The sequence below is a fragment of the Anthonomus grandis genome, chromosome 4 (genome assembly GCF_022605725.1).
Source record: "Anthonomus grandis grandis chromosome 4, icAntGran1.3, whole genome shotgun sequence".
Lineage (NCBI taxonomy): Eukaryota > Metazoa > Arthropoda > Insecta > Coleoptera > Curculionidae > Anthonomus > Anthonomus grandis.
In genome coordinates, this window is record NC_065549.1 from 23,139,499 (window position 1) to 23,166,425 (window position 26,927).

General features: G+C 31.5%; 1 protein-coding gene across 3 annotated transcripts in view; it reads left to right on the forward strand.

Moving 5' to 3' along the window:
- LOC126735358 (cholecystokinin receptor type A-like) overlaps positions 1-26,571 on the forward strand; it is a 154,046-nt gene extending 127,475 nt beyond the window's left edge. For all 3 annotated transcript variants that reach the window (XM_050439322.1, XM_050439324.1, XM_050439323.1), the window contains one exon: positions 25,888-26,571. In XM_050439322.1, coding sequence (XP_050295279.1) covers positions 25,888-26,471 — 584 coding nt within the window. In that variant the 3' untranslated portion in view covers positions 26,472-26,571. The remainder of the gene's footprint in view (positions 1-25,887) is intronic.
- The last annotated feature ends 356 nt before the right edge of the window (positions 26,572-26,927 follow it).

Sequence of the window (26,927 nt, forward strand, 5' to 3'; positions counted from 1 at the left end):
CTGGAGAAAGAAGAGGTGGTGCTATAAATAACATTGATAAAATGAAAATATTTTTGAGATACGTTGGTGATCCGGGTTTCCAATCAGGAGTAGGAGAAGATGTTGGTGTTCATCAAAGTTCTGTCTCAAAAGTAGTGACGGAAGTTACTGAGAAGCTAATAGAAAAATGTGGTCTGTGGATAAAATTTCCTCACACTGCTGCCGACATAATAGAGGCGAAACAAAAGTGGCAATCAAATTATTCTTTTCCTTGTGCATTGGGCGTGATAGACTGTACCCACATAAAAATAAAAAAGCCACCTATTCATAGCGATGAATACATTAATCGCAAAGGATATCACAGCATTAATGTCCAAGCCACATGTAATTCAGATGAGTGGTTTACAAGTGTAGACGCTTCATGGCCAGGATCTGTTCACGATTCACGAATTTGGAGCAATTCAGAAATTTCAAATATTGCGAGGAATGATTTTCATAGGTCGCAAGCACTACTCTTAGGAGATGAAGGATATGGTATAGCACCGTGGCTAATGGTACCTTTTAGAAATCCTAATACACCACAAGAACGTGCTTATAATAATTTATTTACAAAGGAACGTGTAATAATTGAAAGATGTTTTGGTCAACTAAAACAACGATTTCCGATGCTACAATATAAAGTGCGGGTATTCATAGAAAAAGTTCCAAAATTTGTCATATGCTGTTGTATATTACACAATGTAGCAAAATATTTAAAAGATGAGCTAGATCCTATGGAGCTCCCATTAGAAGATATCCCACTTGCGTATCCGGCAGAAGAGGAGTTGGATAATAATAATATTAGAAGAAGCGGGCAACAGAGGCGATCTGAGTTAGCAGATGTCATTCTTGCTCTCGCTTGAAGTAAGTAAAGCGTGGAAAGAACTTATTTATCATTTTTATTATTAACACTTTAGAAAAATGTTTTTGTCACATGTTAGAATTCTTTATTTCGTAAGTGATTCTAAAAAGTATTAACACATTATAATTTGAAATATGCTTGTCCATTGTCAGCTTGAATGATATTATTATTGCTTGAATTAGATTGTTCATCAACATCTCTGTTAAGCTGTCTCTTGAGTTTTTCCTCTTTCATTTCTAAAACTCTCAGTTGTTTCAGTAAAACTAGTCTTTGTAGTTCGTTATTCGAGAGTTGTTTAGTAACGTTTGTTTCATATTCTTCGAGAGGACTACCTTTATTATGTTTCTTTTTTTTAGGTGCATGTTGTACTGTACTAATAGCATCATCATTTGCTGCACTCGTTTCAGAAGCAGAAGTTGATTGCCTAGGGATTGTATCTTCATGGCCGATTTTCGTCTCTCTTTGTTGTATGCCGACGGATAATGCTCCTAAAATGAAAAATTAAGTAAATATTCATACAGTTTCTATATTAAAAAATGGACAAGTGATAAAGTTTCGTAAATAATATTGTATAATACTTTTTTTTGTTTCTAAGCTACAAAAATGTCTGTCTAAAATACTTGATCAAATGTTAAACAATAAGTAATTAATTATTATAAACAACATAACTTTATAAATCATTCAATTTTCACAAAATAATAAATAATAGCAAACTTTAGATAGGTTCACTAATATATATGGTAATTTAAATAAAGTTACTTATGAAGAAGATATTAATTAATTTACCTGGAACTTTTGCAAGTACTGGATTTGTGTTGCCTTTCATGATTTCCAACAAAATCTTTTCCCAATCCTGCAGCACAATTTTCTTATTTCCAGTCCTGTTTATGACAGTCTTTTTCTTGAGTCTGGATTTCATATTATTAGTTTTTTTGCACATTTGACTTGTCGTTATTTGTGACCCGGAATTCAGCTTCCACTGTTTGTTAATCAGTTCTATTGCTTGGCTTTTTGACTTTCGGATAGCTGGTGTTTGTGACTTGGATAAAAGTATGGGATTATCACGTAGCATGTTTACAAATCCCATTTGGGATTCGCAGACTTCAGTTTCTTCTTCACTTTCACTCATTGCACACTGATACTTGAATTTATACTAATACACGAATATGCGAAACGCGGCACTTGTTTATTTAGTGTTTTTTCAGGTGCAGACTTGTTTGGAAATATCGAGTATCTACTTTATGTATTCGGAGCACATACTCCTCTCAGCGAATTATTTTTATTCATATAAAACGGAGAACAAACCAGCACTTCATGCTCATGCTCATGAGTACATACTTGGAGTTTCAACTCAAGTGTTATTCATAACAGCCATTAGCTCATTTTGTGTTTTTTTCTAAAATCGGAACTGCTTATTTCCGCGAAATGTGTATGTTATGTTTATGTAAAGTCTTCGCGTACTTTTAAATCGCAAAATCGTTCTTTTAAATTTTTAATTTAAATTTTAAATCAATTTTCGGACTATAAAAATACTCGGAAAAACCGGTTCTCCAGTGCGCCGCGGATTTATTTGTTTATATCAGACTTTAATACTTTAGTTCGTGTTTAATTTAATGTTTTTCTCCTAGTTCAGCTTGTAGTTAATACCATAGTGTAAATATGCCTCAAAAGTGTGTACCTAAAGTGCATGTCTTCGGTTTTCCTAAGGATCTTAATCTAAGGCGAAAATGGGTAAAGCCAAGTAAAGATGAAAGGTAAAAATATTGACTAGTTGAATTTAGCAAAGCCCTTAAATTAGGCAAAATTGACTTTGGCGAGCATGAGAAACAAAATCATTTTGACAGTTTTGAAGAGTTTACTGAAAAATTTTCTGCTTTTAAACTACCGAAAGATTGGTTTACTGCTCACAGTGAGTCTCAAGACAGCAAAAAGCTAACAATTTTTAAAATTGAATACACACCTGGTCCATGTTTGATCCAATTGTTTTTAATTTTAATTTAAATGTTGAAACTTATATAGCGAGCCAGTTTGTGTTTTAACATCAAAATTTAAAACTCCATATACTTCCCATAGTTTAGATGATTTAAATGCAATACTTGAAGCAATAGACCTTACTATTATTACCCTGCCTTTGGAGGAAAATGTTTCCAATAATGACAACCCTGACTGTGACTTAAATCCAAATACTGCTACCGAGACTGCTACCAATACCCTTGGCAATACTATTCTCGATCATGTCAAACATACTAAAAAGTTTTAAAAACATTGAAGACAACAAAATAGTGCATGCTTTAGATTTTATTTGTGAACAATTAGCTTTGCTTACAACTGCAAAGGAAAGGTACAGATATTCAAGTATGTAGTACAATAATTTTGACTTCTATAATCTATACTATTAGTCCTCATGTGTACAAGTATTTAAGAGATTATGGATCCCTAATTTTACCACATCCTCAAACTATAATGGGTATTTGTACCAAACACATGACCGATCCCCACATAGATGAAAAAAATTGTTTTTTTGAAAAAAAATGTTTTTAACTTATGCCCGAAATGTGTTTAGTTTACTAAAGGATCATGAGAGATTTGTGACACTACTTTTTGATGAAATTCATATTGACCCTTACATGGACTATAAAAGCGGTAATCTCACTGGAACATCAGTCAATAATAAGTCTCTAGCTTCCTCGGCATTTACTTTTATGATTACCAGTTTGTATTCTAGCTTTAAGGAAGTAGTTCACATAGCTCCCATCTCCAAAATTACATCAGACATACTTCATAATTTTATTAAGTAATTATTGAAAATTTAGAGGAGATTGGGTAGGTACATAGTTTTTTGTGTTATAAGTGATAATAATGCCATTAACGGGAAAGCCATGAGTCTTTTTTCAACTGCAGACCAACTTAGCATTGTTTATCCTCATTCCATAGATAATCAGAGACCATTTTATTTTACCTATTTGACACAGTTCACTAAAACTAAGTCTAAACCACTAACTCTAAATTAAACTAATTCTAATTCACTAACTCTAAACCAGACCAAAAATTAAATTTTCCTGATTTTGACACTTCGAAGAAAAAACGTGCTTCTTTTTCTGCAATTAAAAAATTACATGAACTGGAATATGATAAGCTTTTTAAGCTTTTAAAGTCAATATATGTATTTATGTGTATATAATAACATTTTTTACTACTTGATGGTTTAAAAAAATTATTATAAATAACTAAATACATATGTTGAATTTTGGTGCAGATGTAGGGGAGTTGGGAGTCTGCATTAAATAATACACCATAATATTTATCCTGACATTTAACCAGAACTAAAACATACCTTTGAATGTTTTCTGAACTCTATTCTATTCCTAGCAATTTTTAAAATAAGCCAAATATTGAGATATTAGCATATGAAATCCCTTGGTTTTTAAAAATCGGTGGCCCACATCGATGACGTCACGCGCCAAGCACTAAGGCCTTGTCTTTGAGTGGGTGTTGGTTAGCCTCGAATGAAGTATTGCAATTTTACGCGCACAGGAAAGATAAAAATTTATGTTGTTTTTTAACGTGCTCATAATCGCAAGTCAAAAAAACAACTTTAATATGCTCAAATCTTAAAAACCTTTGGTGAAAACTAAATACAATATTCTAAAATAAAATGAAAAATAACTCTTAAACAAAATAATAATTCTAATTAAATGGATTATTTAATAATGTGTTCAAATACACCTCCTTGTTGGGCCTCATAGTATCCCAATCTGTCGTAAAATTCTCTACGTACATTGGCTAACATTTCAGGTGTAATGGACCTAGAAATATTAATAATTCTAAGTCACAATTCGTCCAAATTAACGGCTCTTTCATGTCGGTGTTGGTAAAGAATTTCCGTCAAATAGCCCCATAAGAAGTAGCCGCAAGGCGTCAGATCTGGAGATCGCGGAGGCCATGGTATAGTACCTCTTGTGGAAATAAGCCTTTCAGGAAAAGTGTTTGTTAAATAGTCCTGTACTTGTCTAGCGTTGTGAGTGGGACATCCGTCTTGTTGAAATCAAATTTCCGCAAAATTAACATCCAAGTTTCGTACAGCGGGTTAATATTTTGTTGCAAAAAAAGTAAATATCTCTCAGAGTTTAAGGTACCATCAATAAAAAAAGGCCCTACAATGTGATTGGCTAAAATACCAGTCCAAACATTTACCTTTTACGGGTATTGAGTTCGTAATGGTACACTCAAATGTAGATTTTCCCGAGACCAATATCTCACGACTGAAGAATTATGTCGACCTAGAAGAGAAAAAGATGACTCGTCTGTAAATAAAATATTACTTGTGAAGTCGTCATTTTGATCAATTTTTTCTCTTAAGGTTTCACAAAACTCCAAGCGTTTTATTTGATCTTCTGGAAAAATTTCTTGAGTGTTTTTAATTTTATAGGCTTTGTATTTATTTATTTTCAAAATATCACGCACTGTACGACTTGGAATATCAAGTTCTTCAGAAATTTGAGAGCTAGAACAAGGTTCACTTACTTCCACAAAAGTACACACCTTGACCTCCTTTTCAATCCTAGCGTCAGGTGTTCGACGAGGTTCCTGATCGCCACTAGAACATTTTGCACACCGATTTACACATCCCGATTGCTTAAACTTATGCTAGATATTATAAATTGTTTTAGCAGTAGGGACTTGCTGATCAGGATATTCAAATATAAAACGGCCAACAACTTCTTCTGCACTATCTGCATGACAATACCATTTAATGATATTAATCTTTTGATCAACAGTGAAAACCATTTTTATTTTATTACTGTATCCGTCTTCGTACCAAAGGCTGAAATAAATTGTAAACATGATCGGCTAACACGTACAACATAGATATGCGAGGAATTGCAACCGAACTTTAACCGGACTGATAAGCGCAACCATTTCCCAGGAAACCCCTTCTTACTTTCTCTGTGAGCGCAACGACGACGCGATAGCCGCCCAGGGTGGAGCCAAGTTTGTTCTCGCTCTACTCCCTCTCCTTCTTACACATTACGCAAAAATCATATTCGAAATTTTTTAACCGCCAAACGTGTATAGTTAAATAAATCGTTATTATAAAAACTATCACAATCCTCAAACAGAGAATAAATCGTCACACAGATTGTTCTTTCAATAACGTTGTTTTAATATATTTCTTAAAGGTATAAAATGAATGTTCTTTGACAGATTCTGGCAAACTATTTCACATTTCTACAGCAACAAAGCTAAACCAACTTTGAAAAACTGCTGTACTGTGTTAAGGAGTTCTAAAATTAAGATAATTCCTGATGTTCCCACCCAGACGGCACAAACCCATTGCATGCATATGCCCAGAATATCTTATAGGCATATTCATATATGCCAGGAATATATTTTTATTTTCTATAGAATATGCTAGGCATATCTAATTATTTTTACAGGGTGTCTATTTTGAATATCTTACAAAAAATAGGAGTTGGAAAAACGCGGTTTAGAATAACTGTTATATTTTTGTCAATGAGTGAGCACCTCCCACCCTAACATTCGAATTAAAGTACCCCCTTTTACTATAAATTAAATTAAGGGTCTTTTTGAGTAGTATTTATCTACATACAAAAAAATCGTCATAATAAATATATAGTGGTTTCATAGTTCCACCAATCTCTCTAAAAGTTATTTAAAACGTATTTTTTCAAGTTGTCAAATTGACACCCTAGATGTATTGATCTTTATAACCCATTCACATGCTTCCTTTTTATTTTTGTTAAATATATGTTTGAAAATATTGTTTCTTATTCTTTTCCTAAAGATAAATTCGCCTTAAGTTTTTTTTTGGATAAAATTAAGAAAATACTATGCAGCACAAAAACATTAAATGTTACTTAGTTCAAATTGAGAAAATTTGTACATAACGGGATTGAGAAATAAAGTATTGTATAATAAATACCATGTTTTGTTAGTTCTTCCCAAAAGATTTTAAAGTGTCATTAGATTGAAGAGAATAACAACACAAATACTTTAAATAAAAGACTATAGAATTCTACTCTTTAAAAAATATGAAATATGGTGTATTAAGGTTACAAATTATTAAAATAGATATTTTTATATATTAAATGTAAACTATTAGTTGATTAGTCTCTTAATCAGATTAACATTAGACAGGTAAAAAGCAAAAAATATTTAAGTGTAAGAAAACTGGAAATGAAGAATGTTCAGTCACATTTTTTGTTATGCTATATTATGCTTTATTTTTCTTAGAGCTGGCTTACCAAAGTATCTTAATTTCTAAAAAGAAATGGATCAATATTGATAATTAAATAAATCAGAACAGATATAGTTTACAAATAAATAGTAAAAACAATAAATTATATAAATCCTTGCATAGTAAATCCCAGTATGATAAAAGTCATAATGAAGGCAGATGAAAGTTACCCAATATTGGTACTTACATTTTTCTGTTAAAGAGCTCTGATGCTTTGGCTAACTAAATGACAACCATATCTTCAAGTGACTTTCAGTGCCCATCTTAAATTTAGGATTTGCTTGCAAACTTCTTAAAAAAGTATCACCATTAAATTAATGTACCTAGTAATGACTCTAATTATAAGTACAAAACTTGTAATTATACTAATGTAAGTAACACATTATTTTAGATTCTGGTATTCCATGGTATTTGGGACAATTCTTTTAGCATTATCCTTTACTGAATATAATTCACATTAAAAAAAAATTAAAAATCAAATAAAATTAGAAACAAAAAAGTTAAAGATGTTTTGAGTGAGGGTGTTAATAGCACTCGATAACTTATGAAAAATACGCCACCTTTTATGTTGCGATATAAGTAAATCCTTAATTACTAATTATTACAGAAAACTTAAAATATTTAAAACTAGAAAAAGCAGTAACAAAAAAAAGAATGTATGCTAAAATGCTACAGAGGTTTATCAGAGCACTAGTAGTGCGGAAATTAGAAAATCTGAGGGAACATACAAAAAAATCTATCTTAAGAATAACGCTTACTATAATTCCAACAGCATGGAGAACCTCCTCATTATGTGTTTAGAATGTGGTAATATTGGTCTTTAAGAAATGGTTAGAATTAGCACTATAGTCTAAGGGCCAGCGACACTCGACCCTACGTCATCAGGAATTGTGATAGGAATATTAACAGTGCATAGCTTGGACACGGGCGAGTATGGAACACCTTTGTCGACCGGGCAAATCCTATGCCAATTAGTGTAATTAATTAATGAAAAATACGAAAATCTTGATTCGTAACGTATTTAGGAATGAAATAAATAAGTACATGACATTGAAGGGGACAGGTGGCACTTTAAGGAGATATATGTGTGCCGCCCCCTTCCTTGCGCCGAACCCCTGTTGACCGAGCGCAAAGGGGTTGCTTGTAACTATTGTGCTTACATCATCAAGAATTTTAATATTTTTTTTTTAAATTGAAGCTTAGAATGTGCACATCAAGAATAATTATGTGTGCCGTGGAAATTCGTGTGCCAAATGCGATGTTGATCGGTTTTTATCGGTCGCCTCCATCCTATACCAAGATCATTGTAATTCAATCAACTCATTGAATTCACATTTTTCCGATTAATTGCAAAGTATATCTGCTATTTAAATTGTATTTACATGGAAGCACGGAATGTTTCCACTTTTAAATGATTGATTTTTGTCAATTTGTTGCATATTTATCTTTTTTTAAATCTCCGTTACGATCGCTTCTCATCTTCTCATTAAAAAACAATTATCCTCGATCCCCCATTATCATAAACTTTTCGGAAATATAAACTTGTACTTAAAAGTGAAATGTGCATAATTTGCAATAGAAATTCCGAAAATTGATAATTTTTAGCTAATTTCTATATAGAGCAATATTTTAGCAAATGCAAATAACTGACGTATTATTTGAATATGTGCAGAGGGAGTGTTTTTAATTGAAACTTAGGATTTCTCAAAAAGTTATTTTATCAACACACATACAAATGAGGACATATTGACGGACCGTTAATATTCCTATCACAATTCCCGATGACGTAGGGTCGAATGTCGCTGGCTCTCCTACTACTATCCTAACCAGTGGATTGGAAGAAGAGGTCCTTTTAAATGGCGACCTAGGTTTCCGGACCTAATACCTTTTAACTTTTTTTTGTGGGGTCACCTAAAATCTCTGGTTTTTAAAATGCAACCTGAATCACAAGAGCAACCCAGCATAGAGTAATTTACAAAATGTCATTCCTCTATTTGTAGTTAGCCGTACGACAAATAACAACTGTTAAGTAAGTTACGTATTTTAAAGTGACAAAGCCAAATAGATCTATATCCAGAGAAACATTTGTAAATATACGTCAAGAATTTGAAAGTAGGCTTTATTATTGTCTTCAAAATTATGGAAATCACTTTTAAAATTTAATTAAATAAAAATAAAAATCACAAAACAGTATTTTTATTTATTGTTCTTCTTACTAAACAGAGAAAAATTTTATGAAATGTGGCTTTCTATGGTATTATTGGAAAGCACTTTTTAAGAGCTTCTAGATGATGTGTTACTCGACCCCTTTTCTATTTAAGATTTTAGAGATGTATCTCGCCCTATCCAAACGGTTGCATAAGGGTGAGTTAACATGCTTATTTCTGTCCTCTTTTCATTTTATAAAAACTGTTTTTAGCGTTTTTTTATTCACTTTTTCTTTCTTAATATATGGCTATTTCAAGTTTTTAAATTGTCATCCTGTAGAAGTGTGATTGTGATGCTTTTTCGGTCTAGCTTTTAAAATATTCTGTTTTTTTTAATTTTAGAATTGCATTTATTTAAATACCAAATTTTTCTATAATTTAACTGACCTGGTCTACCGCTTCTGAGACCCTAAGCACCTCATCCTTAACCTGAACGCCCTGTATTGTTATCTTTTTGGGATTTTTCAATTTTGGGACTAAGGCACGTTTAGCTAATCGGAAATATTCTTGGTGAATCCTATGAATAGTTATTACTTAAAGATCATAAAATTAATAAATTAATTTAAGATTTCCTTGAAGGAGTAAAAGAAAGAGAAACAGAAAGTGGCTCTCACAGAAGTTGAGAAACAATTTTTTTTCACAAAGACCTCGGTTTAGTTTTTGTAGATAAAATGAATAATTAACGTTAATAATAAACGGTGAGGTTTATAATTAGGCTTTGTTAATGATTTGCTAATAAGGTTTTGAGTCTCCTATTTAAGGTTATTATAAATCAGAATCTTAATTAATAACCATAAATATTTATTTATGTTTTACCTATCTATTATTGATTTATAATACCTAGAAACGGAATATGGTATGGTAGCAATAATACCTGCTATCACACCTAGGACATTATAAGCGGGCATTATGATAATGCCCGGAAATTTTATTGCTTATCCAATTTTATTTCTCTCATAATAAAGAATAAACATCTATTTTATACAAAAAATAATGTTTCTTTGGATACTAAAAATTAAACTTTATTTCCAAAATAAAAATTACAATTTTGAAATGTCCCGGAAAATGTAGCTGATCCCACTATAGAATGGTCGGTGTTTTTTGTGATGGTAGAGGTGGCTGCACTAACGCTATTTTGTATAGTTTGTAAATTGTCCATTAAAGAATTTTCAATAGTCGATACGGAATTAACCTCGGAATTAACTGAATTGGCAATCATTTTGGCTAATTTAACTTTGGATGAAATACTTTCTTCAATTATCCTTCAGCTTCTAAAGAGCTTTTCCATTTCCCATGTTGTTTTAGCATTTCAAACGAAGCACCTGCCTCAACAAGTAAAGTTGACGATGTGTGACGCAAACAGTGGCCGGTATAAGCTTCTGCATTATCCAGAATTACTTCTTCTATATATCCTTGAAATACTTTCTTCTATATATCCTTCAGCTACTGAAGAGCTTTTCCATTTCCCATGTTGTTTTAGCATTTCAAACGAAGCACCTGCCTCAACAAGTAAAGTTGACGATGTGCGACGCAAACAGTGGCCGGTATAAGCTTCTGCATTATCCAGTTTTAAAAATTTTGCGATCAATGTTGGGACGCTTCCTATGGTATTTTTTCCAACAGATTGTACTGTACAGCGATTCTTTCTATAGGTAAGAATGAATCTTCGCTCCTTTATTTCAGCTGGTCTTAATGCTGCGTACTTTTTTATTAAATTTAAAGCGCCTAGATCTTCTTCAATGATAGTAAAACTTTTTGAAATTGAAGTTTTAGTTTCTAGTGCCTTTATAACCAAGACCTCCGTTCCTCTATCTTCAATATCATCAATGGTCATTTTGACCAATTCATCTCGTCTTAAACCTCCAAAAACACTCATTACCAATATGACTTTGTGTACCAAGTAGATATCATCAGGAGCCTTCTTAATAAATGTTATTATTTGTTCACCTTCCAAAACTTTGGACTTCTTCGGGACATATCCCTTCGACTTAACTTTTAAAAAGATATGAGACGATGGTGTTGCGAGATGTCTATATTTTTATAGACCATTAACGTAGACCTTAGGGTAGAATACTTGGTCCAGAGAGAGGTGTATTTAGTTCGGACTGTATTTTTTCGACTAAAAATATTAAAATTTGTTAAACATATGTACCTATTAAAATAAAATCAATAACTTACCAGTTCCTGAAAATATGCCATTAGAACGGTTTCGGTTATTTGAACAATTGCGTTGGCATCTTCCCAAATACCAAATATGCTATACTCCCGATCATACTGTTGCCTTGAGACATAAAGCATTGTATGCACCACGGGCATTGTTAGACTCTAATGCCCATCAGGCGGAAACCTACTATTTCCACCTTCCGGGCATTATGGTCCTTACAATGCCCTTGATACATAAATAGCTATAATCTGCCAGGTATATAGGTTTAATATATTGTTTTTGTTCTATCTAATAATATTTTATAAATTGACTTGTATAAATTATTACTTACTTTTAGAGTATTATAAAGTTCATTAAATGATTTTATTGTTGAATAATTGTTGACATAAATTTAAAAAATTGTCTGATGGCCTTATTAAAGAAAATACATTATTTGATTTAGTAAATTTTATTAACAAAAATATTTCAATATTTCTTCTTTATTTCTGATTTATCCCTTTTCAAAAAATATTTACAATTGTTTACACACTTTAGACATCTTCACAAATTCCACTGCCCAATTTTGCAATCCAATATCATTGTTATGTTACAAAGCAATTCGAAACTGCTGAACACTTGACTTTTCTTTGTTTGTCTTTTCTTTGACTTTTCTTGTTCACAAGGACTGAATTAAGTATCCAGATAAGTCCCTAAATGCTGTGAATATTTTTTTGGGTTTTTAAATACTTTAGTTAAGCTAAAATAATTAGGACTGAATTTTAGAAAATTAGGGACTTACATTTGAATTACTTTAAATAATCCATGATCAATAAATCCTTAAATACATTAGGAATTGAGTTAAATAAGTATAATACATTCTTCATAAAACTACCTCTGAAGCACTTTCCACTTCTTTCACACCTCTGAAATACTTAACTAAATAGTTTGAAATTTGCTTTTGTAAACTTATATTTTTTTTAATATCAAATTAGACCAGATTTAATATAAATAATACCTAATTGATATTATTACGATTTTCGAAACTTCTTTTTATTAAATTTAATGATACAATAAATAATATAATACAAATAATACAAACAGCACTGTTCTGAAAAGGCTAAAGTATCTTTTTTTTTTTAACTGTAAATCCTTTATTCAGAAATCAAAACAATTAACAAGTTATAATAGGTAACAATATACAGTAAACTATAATATAAAATCCGAATTAAGGTAATCTCCTAAGCAATACTTATAGTATTGGTACCGGAGATGACGCCCATAATTTCAATCAAAAATAAAAATAACAAAACATATACTCTCTTAAGCTTAAAAGAAAACAAAAAAACCCTATCCAACACAATTTAAATGTTTAAAAATAGTTATACATAGTCCCAATTAAAAAGGAATAATTTTAATCTTTTTACAAACAAATTGTACGATTTTAAATTCTTTAGTTCTGATGGTAATCTGTTATAAGCCTGTGTAGCTGCAGCCAGTGGGCTTTTCAGTGCCTTATCTGTTCTAGCATTGTCCAAACGTATATTTGAACAATTCCTCAAATTATGGTTATGACTTTCATTAACATACTTTATTTCTGTATTGGATTTATATTTAAGATTTATTATCTTATATATTAATTTACATTGTTCCAAATTTAATAAATATACTATTGGTTGAAAAGATAAGGATTGATAAAGGATCTTTGTTGGCGTCAAATAATCAAAATTAAATAAAATTTTTAAGGTTTTTCTTTGCAGAGTTTCTATTTTAATCAAATTTGTGTTATAACATGTTCCCCATACTGGTATTTGATATCTGACCACTGAAAGAAAGAACGCATAATAAATTTTATACCTAGCATTGTCAGTTAAGAAATATTTACATTTATTAAGTGCTCCGATCAATGATATTATTTTGCTATTAATGTATTTAATATGTTCATTCCAACTTAGTTGCTCATCCAAAAAGAGTCCTAAATATTTTATGCTATCAACTTTTTCTAAACTTTCATTATTAATTTTTATATCTATATCTGTTATTACTTTATTTTTTTGTTTAAACAATATATATTTTGTTTTGTTTATCTAAAAAAAAATTGAAACAAAATAGCTTATATTAATAGGTTAAATTGAATTCAATCATTATAACTATATATTTTGGAAAAATTCTATAGTAAATAAATTTTTTGTTCACTAAATAGAAAGGTTTATTTAGTGAACAAAAAATCTAAGAATTTTATATTAAAGTTTTGTTTTGTACGTTCTTATGTAAATATCATTTTTCAAAAACTTATTTTTGCATATCCATTGATTTCTTAGCAATGTGCTTCGCCATCAAAAAATATACATATTTTCACAAATTTGAATCCACTTAAAAAATATTTGATTTAAACCCTGGGACTTAAATAAACTTACATTATTGATCCTTTTTATTATGACGTTCCTTATAAACAACACTTATTTTGATTTGTTGCTAGCTTTACTGTGTATATTATTATATTACTAAGAGAAGCAGCTTCTAACTACGATACTAAAGTAGTAAATTAATTTCGAAATACATCATTTTATAGATATTAGCTCTTAAAACATTGAATACACTAGAATAAACATTGGCTGCTTTGTATTATGCGCAACATCAACACAGGGGGCAGAGGGGATATTTTGTTGATAAACAAGCAATACTATATTGGCAGTGACTACTTAATTTTAACAGAAGAAAATAAAGTGAATAATAATTAATTATAATAATTAGCAAAAACTAAACTGCATTCTTTATTATAAAGTAAAAGAAAGAGTGCTATTCGTTTAATAACCAAAAGTATTTTGTACCATACTTACACAAATCACTGATAATAATTATATTTTAAATTTGGATTCTTTAAATCGCCAAATTTCCACACAGAACGGCAACACCGTTAATTTCGTCCCGAAATATTCTCGCGATAAAGGAATTTGGCAACTGCGCTCGTTCTTTACTTTTGATGGTGCACCTTTCATACAGTATTAAGACTGTTTCATACCAAGATGACGCTCACGCTCCACTCATGAGCCACTCACGATGCTCAAGGTACGTTCAAGATTCGTGCGTGTTCACACTATGATCACTGATTTTTCCTAACGAAGGTGCATGCTAGTAAACTTCATTCGATAAAATGAATTTTTCCGATGAAGAGTTTTTGTTGATCGCCTTGTTGTTAGATGAAGATGAGCCAAAAACCAAAAAAAAAAAAGAAAATGGGTACATTCCTCCTTGCAGTACAGATCCACGCAAGGGGAATTTTATACACTATATCCGCAATTAGTTGATGACAAAACTAAGTTCTTCCAGTATTTTAGGATGTCAAAAGAGCGATTCGAAATGTTGCCTTCAATAATTGGTGGTAACCTCAAGAAACAGGATACTAAATTTCGGGCGGCAATCTTACCAAGAGAGAAACTAGCATTTTGTTTAAGGTAAGTAGAGATATATTTTTCAATTTTTTTAATAAAAAAAATAGGTTTTAACATGTAAAGCAGAAACATTTTGTAAATTCAATACTTGGTCATTTTCAATTTAAACCTTCCATCATTTAAATGAAAAATAAGCATGATCGTATTTTCAGTTGAAAATGTCCTTTATTTTTAATATTTTAACAAAAGTTCTATATTATAAAGAAATATATAAGAAAAAATTAATATTGTTCAGGAGAAAACTGTGAAAAGTAAGTGAAGCAACCAGAATTTGATAAACCAGGGTCGAGTGAAGTGATTGGGGCTGAGACATAACGATTGCTTGTATTTTCCAAATACATAGTCTGTTCCAGTTGTTGTATTTTGTACCTGAATACTATGAGAGCCATACTGAGGTAAAGAGTGCCGAGATTGTGGCATTGGCATCAAATATTTGCAATACTGCATTAAATATTTGACCCCTTATTTGATGCTGATCTATAGGAGAGAAGGTTTTTGCAGTTTTCAACATTGATTCAAAAAAGAGATCCAAGGAATCCTTTTGTGGCGTTTTGTCCGCACTTTCTTTTCTTTCAATTAAATATTTCATTACGGTTGAGGAAGCTGTCTCTTGTGGGTTCTTAGATCTAATAAATATTGGTTTAGATTGTCTGTGGTCCAGAAATCGCTTGGAAGATCCAGGTATTGGTTGAGATTCCATACTTTGAGCTGATTGTTTTTCCAGTTCTCTCTTTTGAGTACTGTCTGTCTCTTCTTCACTTTCTTCAACGTTTTCTCTTGTTCCTCCAAATTTACTGATGACAATCGCTCTTTGTCCTTCATGTAGGGCTCCAGAAATGACATAATATCTTCAAATTTCCATTTTCGATACTTCACAGCTGCTTGGCCACTTATAGTAGTATATTTCTGACGAACCTTGCGATGCGGATTTCGCAAACTCATACATCTCTGCTTGCATTCATCGGCTAAAAAAAAGCATGCTTCCGAATATAGGTTAAACCCAAACAGCCATGTTCGCGCTTTTAAAACCTTTCATTGTCTTAGTCAATCCTTGCTTGACAAGTAAACAAAAATTAAAAAAACAAATTTTTAGAAGCGCTTTTAATTAAAAGAGGTGTAAAAACGGTTGCTGAATATGTCTGTTTGTTTTTCTATTTTTGTTTACATGTCAAATAAAGACAAATTGATTTTAAAAGCGCTTTTTAGCTAAAAGAGGTTTAATAAAGATTAGGATGCCGAATACGGCTATAAAACTTTTTAATTTCTAATGTTTTAAGCTCTTTAAATATTACACGGGTTACTTAGAAAAATAAAATATGTTTTTATTTCCAGGTTTTTGGCCAGTGATTATTCATTCAGGACAATAGCGTTCAGTTATCGCCTGGAAACTTCTACAGTACAACAAACAGTCCATGAAGTTTGCGATGTTATTATAAAAATTATTATGAAGGAGGTTATGTCAATACCAACCAAACAAGAATGGGAAAAAATTGCCCAAGAATTTTGGCAATAATGGCAGTTTCCCAATTGTATAGGAGCTTTGGATGGCAAACATGTTGTTATCGAAGCTCCCCACAATTCGGGTTCCCTTTACTTCAATTATAAGAAGTCCTTTTCAATAGTTTTATTGGCACTTGATCATGCATGCACTTCGATGCGAATTATAGATTTATCGTTGTCAGATCTTATGGACAAAGTAGTGATGGAGGGATCTTCGCAAATTCAAATCTCGAAAAGCGCTTAGAAAGAAATACACTTGATATTCCGAATAATGCAAACCTACCAGGGACTCAGCAACTTGCCCCATATGTTATCGTTGGAGATCCGGCTTTTCCCTTAAAAAAGTTTTTAATCAGACCTTTTCCTGGAACTCATAATGCAAATCAAATTGAAAAACGTATTTTTAACTACCGATTATCTCGTGCCCTCAGGGTAATCGAAAATGCATTTGGAATTCTCACCCAAAAATTCAGATTTTATGGCAGAAGATTGAAATTAGTACCTAAATATGCCGAAAAAGTGATTTTAACAACATGTATCTTACACAACTTCGTTTGTCATGGAACAGTTTCGACCATTTCAAACACTGCTGAAGTTATAGAAAACAACTTAGGACATTTATCTAGACAGGAAGGACACTCAGCAGCCATAGCTTTTCAAACAAGATAAATATATACCAGATTTTTTATCTCAGAGGAAGGCGCGGTCCCTTGGCAAAATGATATGATTTAAATGTCAAACGTAACATCTAACTTAATATCTTAAAATTGTTTATACATTTATTTCTAGATTAATAAAATAAATCTTTAGTATTTACCTGTTCTGTTTAATGCTCTCCCTATTTCTGACCATATATATTTTTTTGTGGGCATTATCACTGTATAATTTGTGTCATTGATCATACAGCTCGGGTTTATTACAAACAATTTCTATTAATTTCTCGTCCACGTTGTCCATTTTTGGTAAAAACACTAGCGCTCAAGTCTTGACACGATAAAATCCAACGCTCAAAATATCCTCGGTAAAAGATCGCGACGCTCTAATGAATGCGCGTGAGCTTGGTGTCAGTGGTAATGTGAACATGCCTATTTGATTTCATTACATCAATTTTGAGCGTACCTGGAGCACCGTATGAGTGGAGACTGACTGTCGCCTTAGTGTGAAACATCCTTTAGTATTAACAAGATATTTTAAGAGGTTTCAGTGCGTTTTTTTAACTGATATAAAAATTAAAAACTCCCTTTTTGCTGAAAAATGATAAAGAAGTCTGAAGTGGGTCACATAGTGGAGAAAAAGGAAATTCAAATAGTTCGTTTCACAGGCGAGTTAGGTGTAGGTGTCAATGGTGTCGTCTATTATTATATTCTATCTATATAATATTCTATCTATTCAGTATTGGATAACAAAATTAAGCATTTTATTTTCATTTCTTTTAAATAAATATTAATAAAAATGTGTAATTAATATAATCTAGCAAATTTTTTGCTTATTCGAATCCGAAATGCCGTAAAAATATCCAGCAACCAAAATCGAGAACGCCGCATATATGTCGTTTGCCAGCAACATATTTATAGTCCTCGCTCACTGTTACTTGATCAATATAACGCCTGTATCTCCTGGAATTCCAAAGAAGTTTTAATAATTTTTTATCTATCCATGATATTTTTTACCATCTCTAACAATTCAATAATTTTCTATCAAAATACTTCTGTTTGTAAAAGTTTTCAACCATCTCAAATACGTTTAGATATTTATTACCTTTATATTATACAAAAAAGATTAAAGAAGATTAATTCAAATCCTTATGGAACCTTTTTAATTTTTTTTAAAGTGCAACTTTTCAACTAATTTTCAACAAAAAACTTTAGTTTATAGAGGTCTATACTCATCATAAATCGATTTAGTTATTGATTGTTAATATCTGGACAAAAAATTATTAAAATTGCTTGGGAATTTCAGGAGATATGGTAATTATATCTATTAAATAAAAGTGGACTCGGACTATAAGTAGGTCGCTGGCAAAGGACATATGCTGCGTTCTAGATTTAGTTGCTGGATATCGACCGGACACTACATTTATTTTTGTACACATTATTTTTGCGGCATTTCGCTAGATTATAATAAAATACTTAATTACACATTTTTATTAATATTTTCCTAAAAGAAATGAAGAAAAAAAGCTTAATTTTGGATCGGACGCTAGCTTCACACATATTCAAAAATATTTAGAACAAAAACCAAAATGGCAACATCGGATACTTGCATTGTAAACATAGAAGTATTCTACGTTTCCAAGTTGCTTTTTTTTATTAACTTTTTTGTCAAGAATCTTTTTTTATTCTGAAAATTTTGTTGATTACTCTTAACCCTTAAACCCCCGAGGGGGTCGCTTAAGGACCCCAAGCCCATTAATCCGACTCTAAGTCTTTTATTTGAACATATTGGCAACATTGCCGCTTGGTATGTGTTTGTGTTGGCGTTTGAACGCATTATTTAGTACGCGGCCACCATTCGAAGCGAGTGTATCGAGCTTAGACGTGATTTAGGTGAGTGCACGGGCATTTACGGCGCCATATTTAAAAAAAAAAATACTTTATCATTTTTATTTTTCAGAGCTTTAAAAATGGGTGATTTTTATAGGAAGCGATCCCTCACACAACGTGAGCTAGAGGAAATCGCCGAGGATTTGGATCTTGAGTCTGAAGTTGACTATGAGAGTGATACTTCTGAAAAAGACGTTTTTGGTACAGAAAATGTACCAAATGAGACCGAGGATAATTTGGAAATTGGTAGTGAAGAGTATTCTGGTGAAGAATTTACAGAACAAGAAAATACTCATGAACAGGTTAGTGGCCCATTTTACACTGCAAAGTCTGGCATGATTTGGTATAAGCAACCTTTTCTCCGAACTCGCCGAATGCAAAGAAATATTCTAAATACTAAGCCTGGAATTACACAATACAGTGCTGATGCTAACACATTTATAGAAGCTTTCAATTTATTTTTAACGCCGGAAATAAAAGATCTCATTTGTCTACACACAAATCAGGAAGCTTCTAGATGTTAGGATACTTGGAACGATAAGAATCCGAATAAACAGAAACAATGGATACCACTTGAACGTGACGAGCTAGACTGTTTTTTGGGGGTTCTAATAAAATCAGGCGCGCTACGCTGTAGGAAAGAATCTACTGAGGAAATGGGGACCACGAATACCAGTATTCGTCGAGCCTTTTTTACTGCTTCATTATCAAGAAATAGATTTGAAGAAATCTCAACATTTGTACGATTTGACGATAAATCTACAAGAGCAGAAAGAAAAAAGAATGACAAATTAGCTGCCATAAGAGAAGTATGGGATCTTTTCGTGACTAATTGTAAAAAAGGGTTTGAGCCATATGGCCATATTACTATTGACGAGCAGTTGGTTTGTTTTCATGGGAAGTGCCCTTTCAGACAGTATATAAAGTCAAAACCTAGTCGATATGGCATCAAAATATTGGCAGCTGCTGACGTACAAACTTCTTATCTTTGCAATCTTCAGGTCTACACCGGAAAGCTTCCTGGAAATTTACCAGAAAAAAACCAAGGATACAGGGTAGTATCTGACCTGGTACAACCATACCATGGTACTAGGAGAGGGATAACTACTGACAATTTCTTTACAAACGTCCCTTTAGCTAACTATTTATTATCCAAGAATCTAACTTTATTGGGAACTGTTCATAAAAATATGCCCGATACTCCTGCAATCCTAAATTACTCTTCTAGGCCAATTCACTCCTCTATGTTTGCGTTTACAAAGGATCTGACAATGGTTTTTTATATTCCGAAAAAGGGAAGAATGATTCACGTTCTATCCAGCCAACATGATGAAGACAAGGTCTCTGAAGAGGATGACAACAAACCAATCATGATATTGGAGTATAACCAAACTAAAGGAGAAGTTGATAATGCTGATAAGCTGGTAAGGGAATTTTCATGTGGTAGAAGGACAGCTCGATGGCCGTATAGGTTAATTTTTAATAATATAGACATTTGTACTTTGAATGCTTATGTCATTTATAGGGAGAAACATCCCGATTGGAAAAAAATAACTCTTCCCGGCGACGTCTTTTCTTACTGCAACTAAGTGATGACTTGGCTCGATCTCATATGGAAACAAGGGCACAATATAGGAACCATAAGGAGCACACAAAGGCGGCTCTACGAGACTGTAGAATAGCAGTATATAGTGCCGCAAAAGCTGCCGATGAACCAGCGAACCAAAACAAAAAAAGAGCAAGATGTTTTCAGTGTCCCAGAAGATGTGATAAAAAAGTGAACACTAGATGCGATCATTGTAAACAATTTGTATGACAAAATCATAGAATAACCAAACAAAATATTGTATGTACTAAACGCGCATCGGCTTAAATCATTTTTCAAATTTTAATGGGAATAATGAATTATTCCTGATTTGTGTCAACTTTTTTTCCTTCTCCAAGTATTTTGTTTGTTATTTAGAATGTATTTTTATTTTCTATTTTAGAATATTCAATAAAGTTTGATCAAATATATAAAGTATGTATAGTTTTATTTTCCCTAGATCTAATTAATTTAAAAACTAAATTTAAACAATCTAAAATCATATGTTTAGCTGGGGTCTCTAAAAGACCCCGCATGGGTGTTTACGTGGATTTTTATAGCATGGGAATTTAAGGGTTAAAGTATATATTATTAGTTTTCAAATAAATAAAGCTTTTAAAAAGTACATTTTTTATCTGTTAAAAAATACAACACACATTAAAAAAACACACGGCTTTAGCAAAATTGAGCATCTTCCGAAATATTCAATAACGGTAATAGTGTATTATTCTCTAATAGCAACAATTAATCTATTAAGTATATTTTTTATTTTCCGGATAAATGACTTTAATTTTTATAAACAAAATGCTTAAAGAAATGAGGTTAGGTATTCATACTACTCACCAACCTGTTTTTAGATTATGAAGAACAAAACCGCCTCTAATAGATCTTGTATGCAGGGTGTCCCCGGGTGTGGGAAATCTCTCGGATTCATGTAGAAAATAAAAAAATTATTTGGAACTTTCCTATAAACAAATTTGCTATAGGCCCTCCCTACGAAGATACGCCCTCTTTAAAGACGCTGCTGGAATTCGGTTTTTCTTAAATAACTTTTGAAGTACTTATAATTTATTTCAAATTTTACGTGATCAGCACTATTAAGGACGTCTGCGAAGAACGAAGTCTTTAAAACACATTTACCTTGTTTATTTGACCAGGGGCGGACTAGGTTGTACATCATAATGCTTAAATTTTTAGCACCCTGTATGATAAAGGTTATGAAATAATAGATATGGGCCTTAAACTAAAGAAACGATACTCCTGTTCATTATCCATAAAATGAACCGTTTTGGAGAAATAAAAATAATAAAGGAATCACTGTTTTATTTTAATTGAAAAAAACCATGATGTGTTCTTTTCAATGTAACGTTTCTTTTATGTTTGATGTGACAGTTATTCAAAAAACAGAGAAGTTCCATTTAAGGTTGTTTAATCTGAAAAAGTACATGTTTTTCAAAATGCAGTGTGGTTCTTAAAAAAACAACCATTCCCACTTTTTCCGGGACGCCCTGTATATTTCACTCACAAACTTACAAGTATAGAGTATATACACAAGTACATTTTTATTGCTTCAAAATTAAACTCAAGAAAACTTTTAAAAAAGTTAAAAAAACACTTTAGTCACACAACACAAACATGTATAAGAATAGGAGGGGTAATATACATGGATATGGATATACAAACTGTATCGATGCTATCTGGAATTTTGATGTACGGGATAAAAATGTATTGTTTTTTATGGCTCATTCCCATGTATTGAATAAAAAATGTTAATGAATTATGAACGAAGCATTCAATAATACAAATTTAAGTACGGATACACATTACATTGGTTTAAAATGTTCAGTATATTATAACACTGTATCGATATTTTCTACAAATTAATGTTCATTCCTAAGATAAAATGACAGTAGCAGTAAAAGAGAAAGCACGTTTCGAAGTAAAACTTCTTTACACACGCTTGAGCTGGTGAATAAAGCTGGCGAATGTGTTGCGAAAGCGTTACAAAATGTATAATCGGGCGAAATTAACGGTAGTTGAAAAGGAGATATGAGTTAGTGCAGATAGAAAGAGAAGAGGTTACGAGTTACGGGTTGTATATTACTGTAGGAGCAAGAGAGAGTATAATATATTATATACTATAATATTTTATATACATACATATACATATAAATGGAGCTAAAGAACTTTTACATCAGTCGTGTGGTCTGAAGTGCACGATTTTTTTTTAACAACACAAGAACCGAGTTCGAATTGAAAACTAATAGGTATTGGATTGGAGCAGAAGATAGCAACTATAGATATAACAATATAATTTCTAAACCATAATAATTTTTAAACTGACATTTTAATTTTTTTTTTTTTTTGCTAAAAAAATTAAATTAACCCCTTTTTAAAGAAAATTTTGAAAATTAAATATATATTTTATTTTAAAAAAGAAGGTTTATTTATTTTAAGATTTATGCCGCTAGAATATATTTGACAGGTACAAGAAATATTGCTTTTGCATATACGATATTTGGCATATTTCTAAGATATTTTAGGCGTATTGCAATATATTTCGTCAAAAAAGGTATAGATGGCATATTTCACGGATTGGGTGTCATCTGGGTTGTGATAAAGACCTTTTTCAATAGGGCAGTTTTGCAGTCTATTATACGATAACTAAAGCAAAACATGTGATATCGTCTCCTATTTGACATAGACACAATTGAGAATTCATTCCAGAAGGGAGTGATATGAATGTATAATTTATATATAATATAAATGTATGATTTATTTAATTTTATGAATGTATGATAGTATATTGCTAGAAAGAATAATAAATAAAAAACGCTTACAGGCATTTTGAAGTTTTTGATTTGATTTTGATATAGCTAAAGTAATTGCATCATAATAAATTTTACTTTCACAATCAAGTAATAATAAGATTTATGAATTAAATACGTAATTTTTTCAAATTACGAGACAGTTTTACCACTAACCACAACTCTTTATTTTTAAAAAGAAGATAAAAACTGTTTTCAGTTCTAATCTTCTCCCGAAGATGCTAACATCGTTAGCGAAACACGTGTCGAGATTAAAAATAAGGAGTTTTGGTCAGTGGTAAAACTGTCTCGTAACTTGAGCATCACACCAAAGGTTCCAACCATAGCACTATCAAGAAATATTTAATTTTTTCTGAATGATACATCTTAAATTTCTATAATTGCATTAGTCAAAAATGGGCAATACTTAATTTTTATTTATATAAGGAGCAAAGGTTAATTTATTGTCAAGTAAAAGACCCAAATTTTTTGCTTCTGACACAACTGGAATTTTTAAATTGCAAATTTCAAAAGAGAGAGCCAAGGCCAATAAAGACTATACTTACTTTTTTAAAAATATATTAAAATGTATTTCAAAAAATTTAAATAAATCACTTTAAAAAAATTTAGCGTATAAAGAACCTAAAGAACCTAAATAATATTCACTGCCCTTTTGGGGTTCGATATAGAATAAATTAAAAAACATTTCTAGCTCTCACCTTATAAATACGAGTTTTAAAACCGTACACGCACACTTTAAAATCCTTTATAGTGAACCCAAAGAGCGTAGTACCTCCTGACCAAAAATCGGGTGTTCATCAACTAAACTGCTCCAGTAATAACTATGGCGTTTTTTATATCGGCCAAACCGGTAGTAAATTCTTCTCCACTCGTGTTCCTGAACATTGTAAAGAGATCTAAAAGGCTAGAAAACGCAATCTTTGCCCTTCAAATATAAAATCAAATTTTGCTAGACACATACATCTCAACAACTATAACTTCGATCCTCTCTTAGACACTTTACATTTTTGCTATAAAAGTAATAAACTAGATTTACCAGAAATTTTAGAGATAAATAAAACTATACAGAATAATGATATTACATGTGTCAATGATCAAATAAATCATTCATCCACACACTTTTCTAATTCATTAAACTTTAATGGTAATTTATAACGCCTTTTTATTTTCTCATATTAAAGGGTCAAAAACATTTATATTTTATTTTCAAAAAAATTCATCATTGCTCGCGTTGTATAGTTGAATATTTTGTCATTTTAAAGACAAAAGATAAAGTTATTTTTCCACAAGAACATTTTTTCCGAAATAAATACCATTTAGCGGAAAAGTCCAAAAAAACTGAAAACTCGTAACATAATTTTTTTATTTTGAAGCTTCAAATCTGTCATATCTCTCGTAAAACTAAACTTTTTTTTTAGAAAGTTTCGTTTAGCCTCTAGACCCGTTTAATCTTTTTTTACTCAATTTTGATCGCTTATAATTACTTTCCCTGTATACCGATCTACCCCAAAAGTATACAGACGTAACCCTCTCTATAAGCATTCAGGCCTAAAAATTTCAATTCATTAGAGTACTATTCATTGGAGTATTACTTTAACGCGTTTTTTCCCTCTTCGAGGGCGGGTGGAGATTAATTCTTTACGGATTTATTATGTTCAATGTAATGAAAGGTTACATGCCAAATTTCATCGTTTCGCCATCCATACAGCCAAAGATATGAATTTTAATTTGACAAAATAACAAAATAACATAATATTTACAGCTCTAGGTCGCACAACCAGCAAAACCATCGAAACATGCAGGTATTTACTGCATATTTTGACGTTTTCGGAATATTTTTTTTCAGATTACATCTGGATAATTAAAAAAAAGAAAATTTATGCAGGCAAGAAAATTGCAAAACTTAAACTCTTGTTGTCAAGAATGTCAGCCACGTTTTTTCATATTTCCTGAAAATACATTGATAAAATAAAAATAGGGCTATGTAGAGAATAAAATTACCTTTAGTTCAAGGTATCACTCGAACCCTATTCACTCTGACCCCTAGTCACCCTGCGGAGTGAGAGGATGACGTCAGAGAATAAAGGACGTCCCTCAATATTAAATTTGTCGTGCTCGGCTATTTTTGGCTACACAATTATTTTTTTAAAGATTTTTAGGGTAAAGTGTTTTGTCTTAGACACCCTGTATTCTTTATTTGCCAAGAAAAAAAATACAAGTTAACAAAACAGCAGTAACCAAAAGTATGCAAATAAAAGGCCGACAGTATCTCTAATGGATAGCTGCGTCATCAATATGGGGACATCCATTAGATTTTTAAAAAACGGATTTGTATTATCTGGGACTTATCAAAACATATTTTAAGACCAATAATCATTTTTCTTACCCGTCTTTATTATAAATTTAATCCATGTGTTTAATTTGAAAAAAGTAATTTGTTATGTTTTTATACATATTTGTTATCTATATTAACAATTAAATATTTTGTTACAGCTGGACCTACAGTAGATAGCTACGTCAACCTACAACAAAGAAACAGCAACTCAAACTTTAGTTGTCGCTTAAAAAATAAGTCAAATAACTCCAACCAACGACAGAAAAAACAAACTACTTGGTCAACGGTTCGAAACTTATCAGACGAATCCAATTCTCCTATCGGATCCAATAATTCAAAACGCCTTACTACTGGTTTATTGCGCAAAACCAACGCAGAGCGCAGTTTATGTAACAAAAAACGGGTTATCAAAATGCTCTGCGTCGTTGTATTAGAATTTTTTATTTGCTGGTGCCCGCTATATGTTATAAACACAATCGTACTTTTTGATAAATATTATATTTACGATAATATTGGATATGCGGGGGTAAGCTTCTTTCAGTTGCTTGCCTATACATCGAGTTGCTGTAATCCCATAACTTACTGTTTTATGAACCGCGGTTTTCGAAATAGTTTCTTAAAACTCTTTTCTTGTTTAAAGACCCCCAAACCGTGTAAATCGCAATTTCGTGTCGAGGGCAGCGATTGTAATATTGACCTAAGATATAGCAACCACTTAAGGCCACGAGGATCAGAGAAGTAAAATAGAGCTTGGGAGAGAAACTCACATAATCACGAAAAATTATCTATTTAAATGTTTGTATTTGTGTGTCTACTTTTTTTAAATATATTTTTTAATTATATCTATGGGCATTTTTATTTAACATACCATTCTTTTATTATTTTGTTATTCATAAAGCCTTAAAATTAAATAAAGTTTGTTTTAGTTTCTAAAGTCCTCTTTTACTTTAAAGGTTATACTATATCTGCTATGTTAATGCCTTATTTATTAGGTATTTATAATTTTTTTTAATGACATTTAAAATTTATTCTTATTATCTTCAGACTTTGATTTTATAATTAACAATTATTAAATCATGTTAAAAAACCTGCAGCGGTACACTCTAACTCGATAAACATAGAAATAGACAAGAAAAAATATAGAAAGAAAATATCTTTTTATGCGCGATTAGCACTCACTAACCTTTTCTCTATGTCA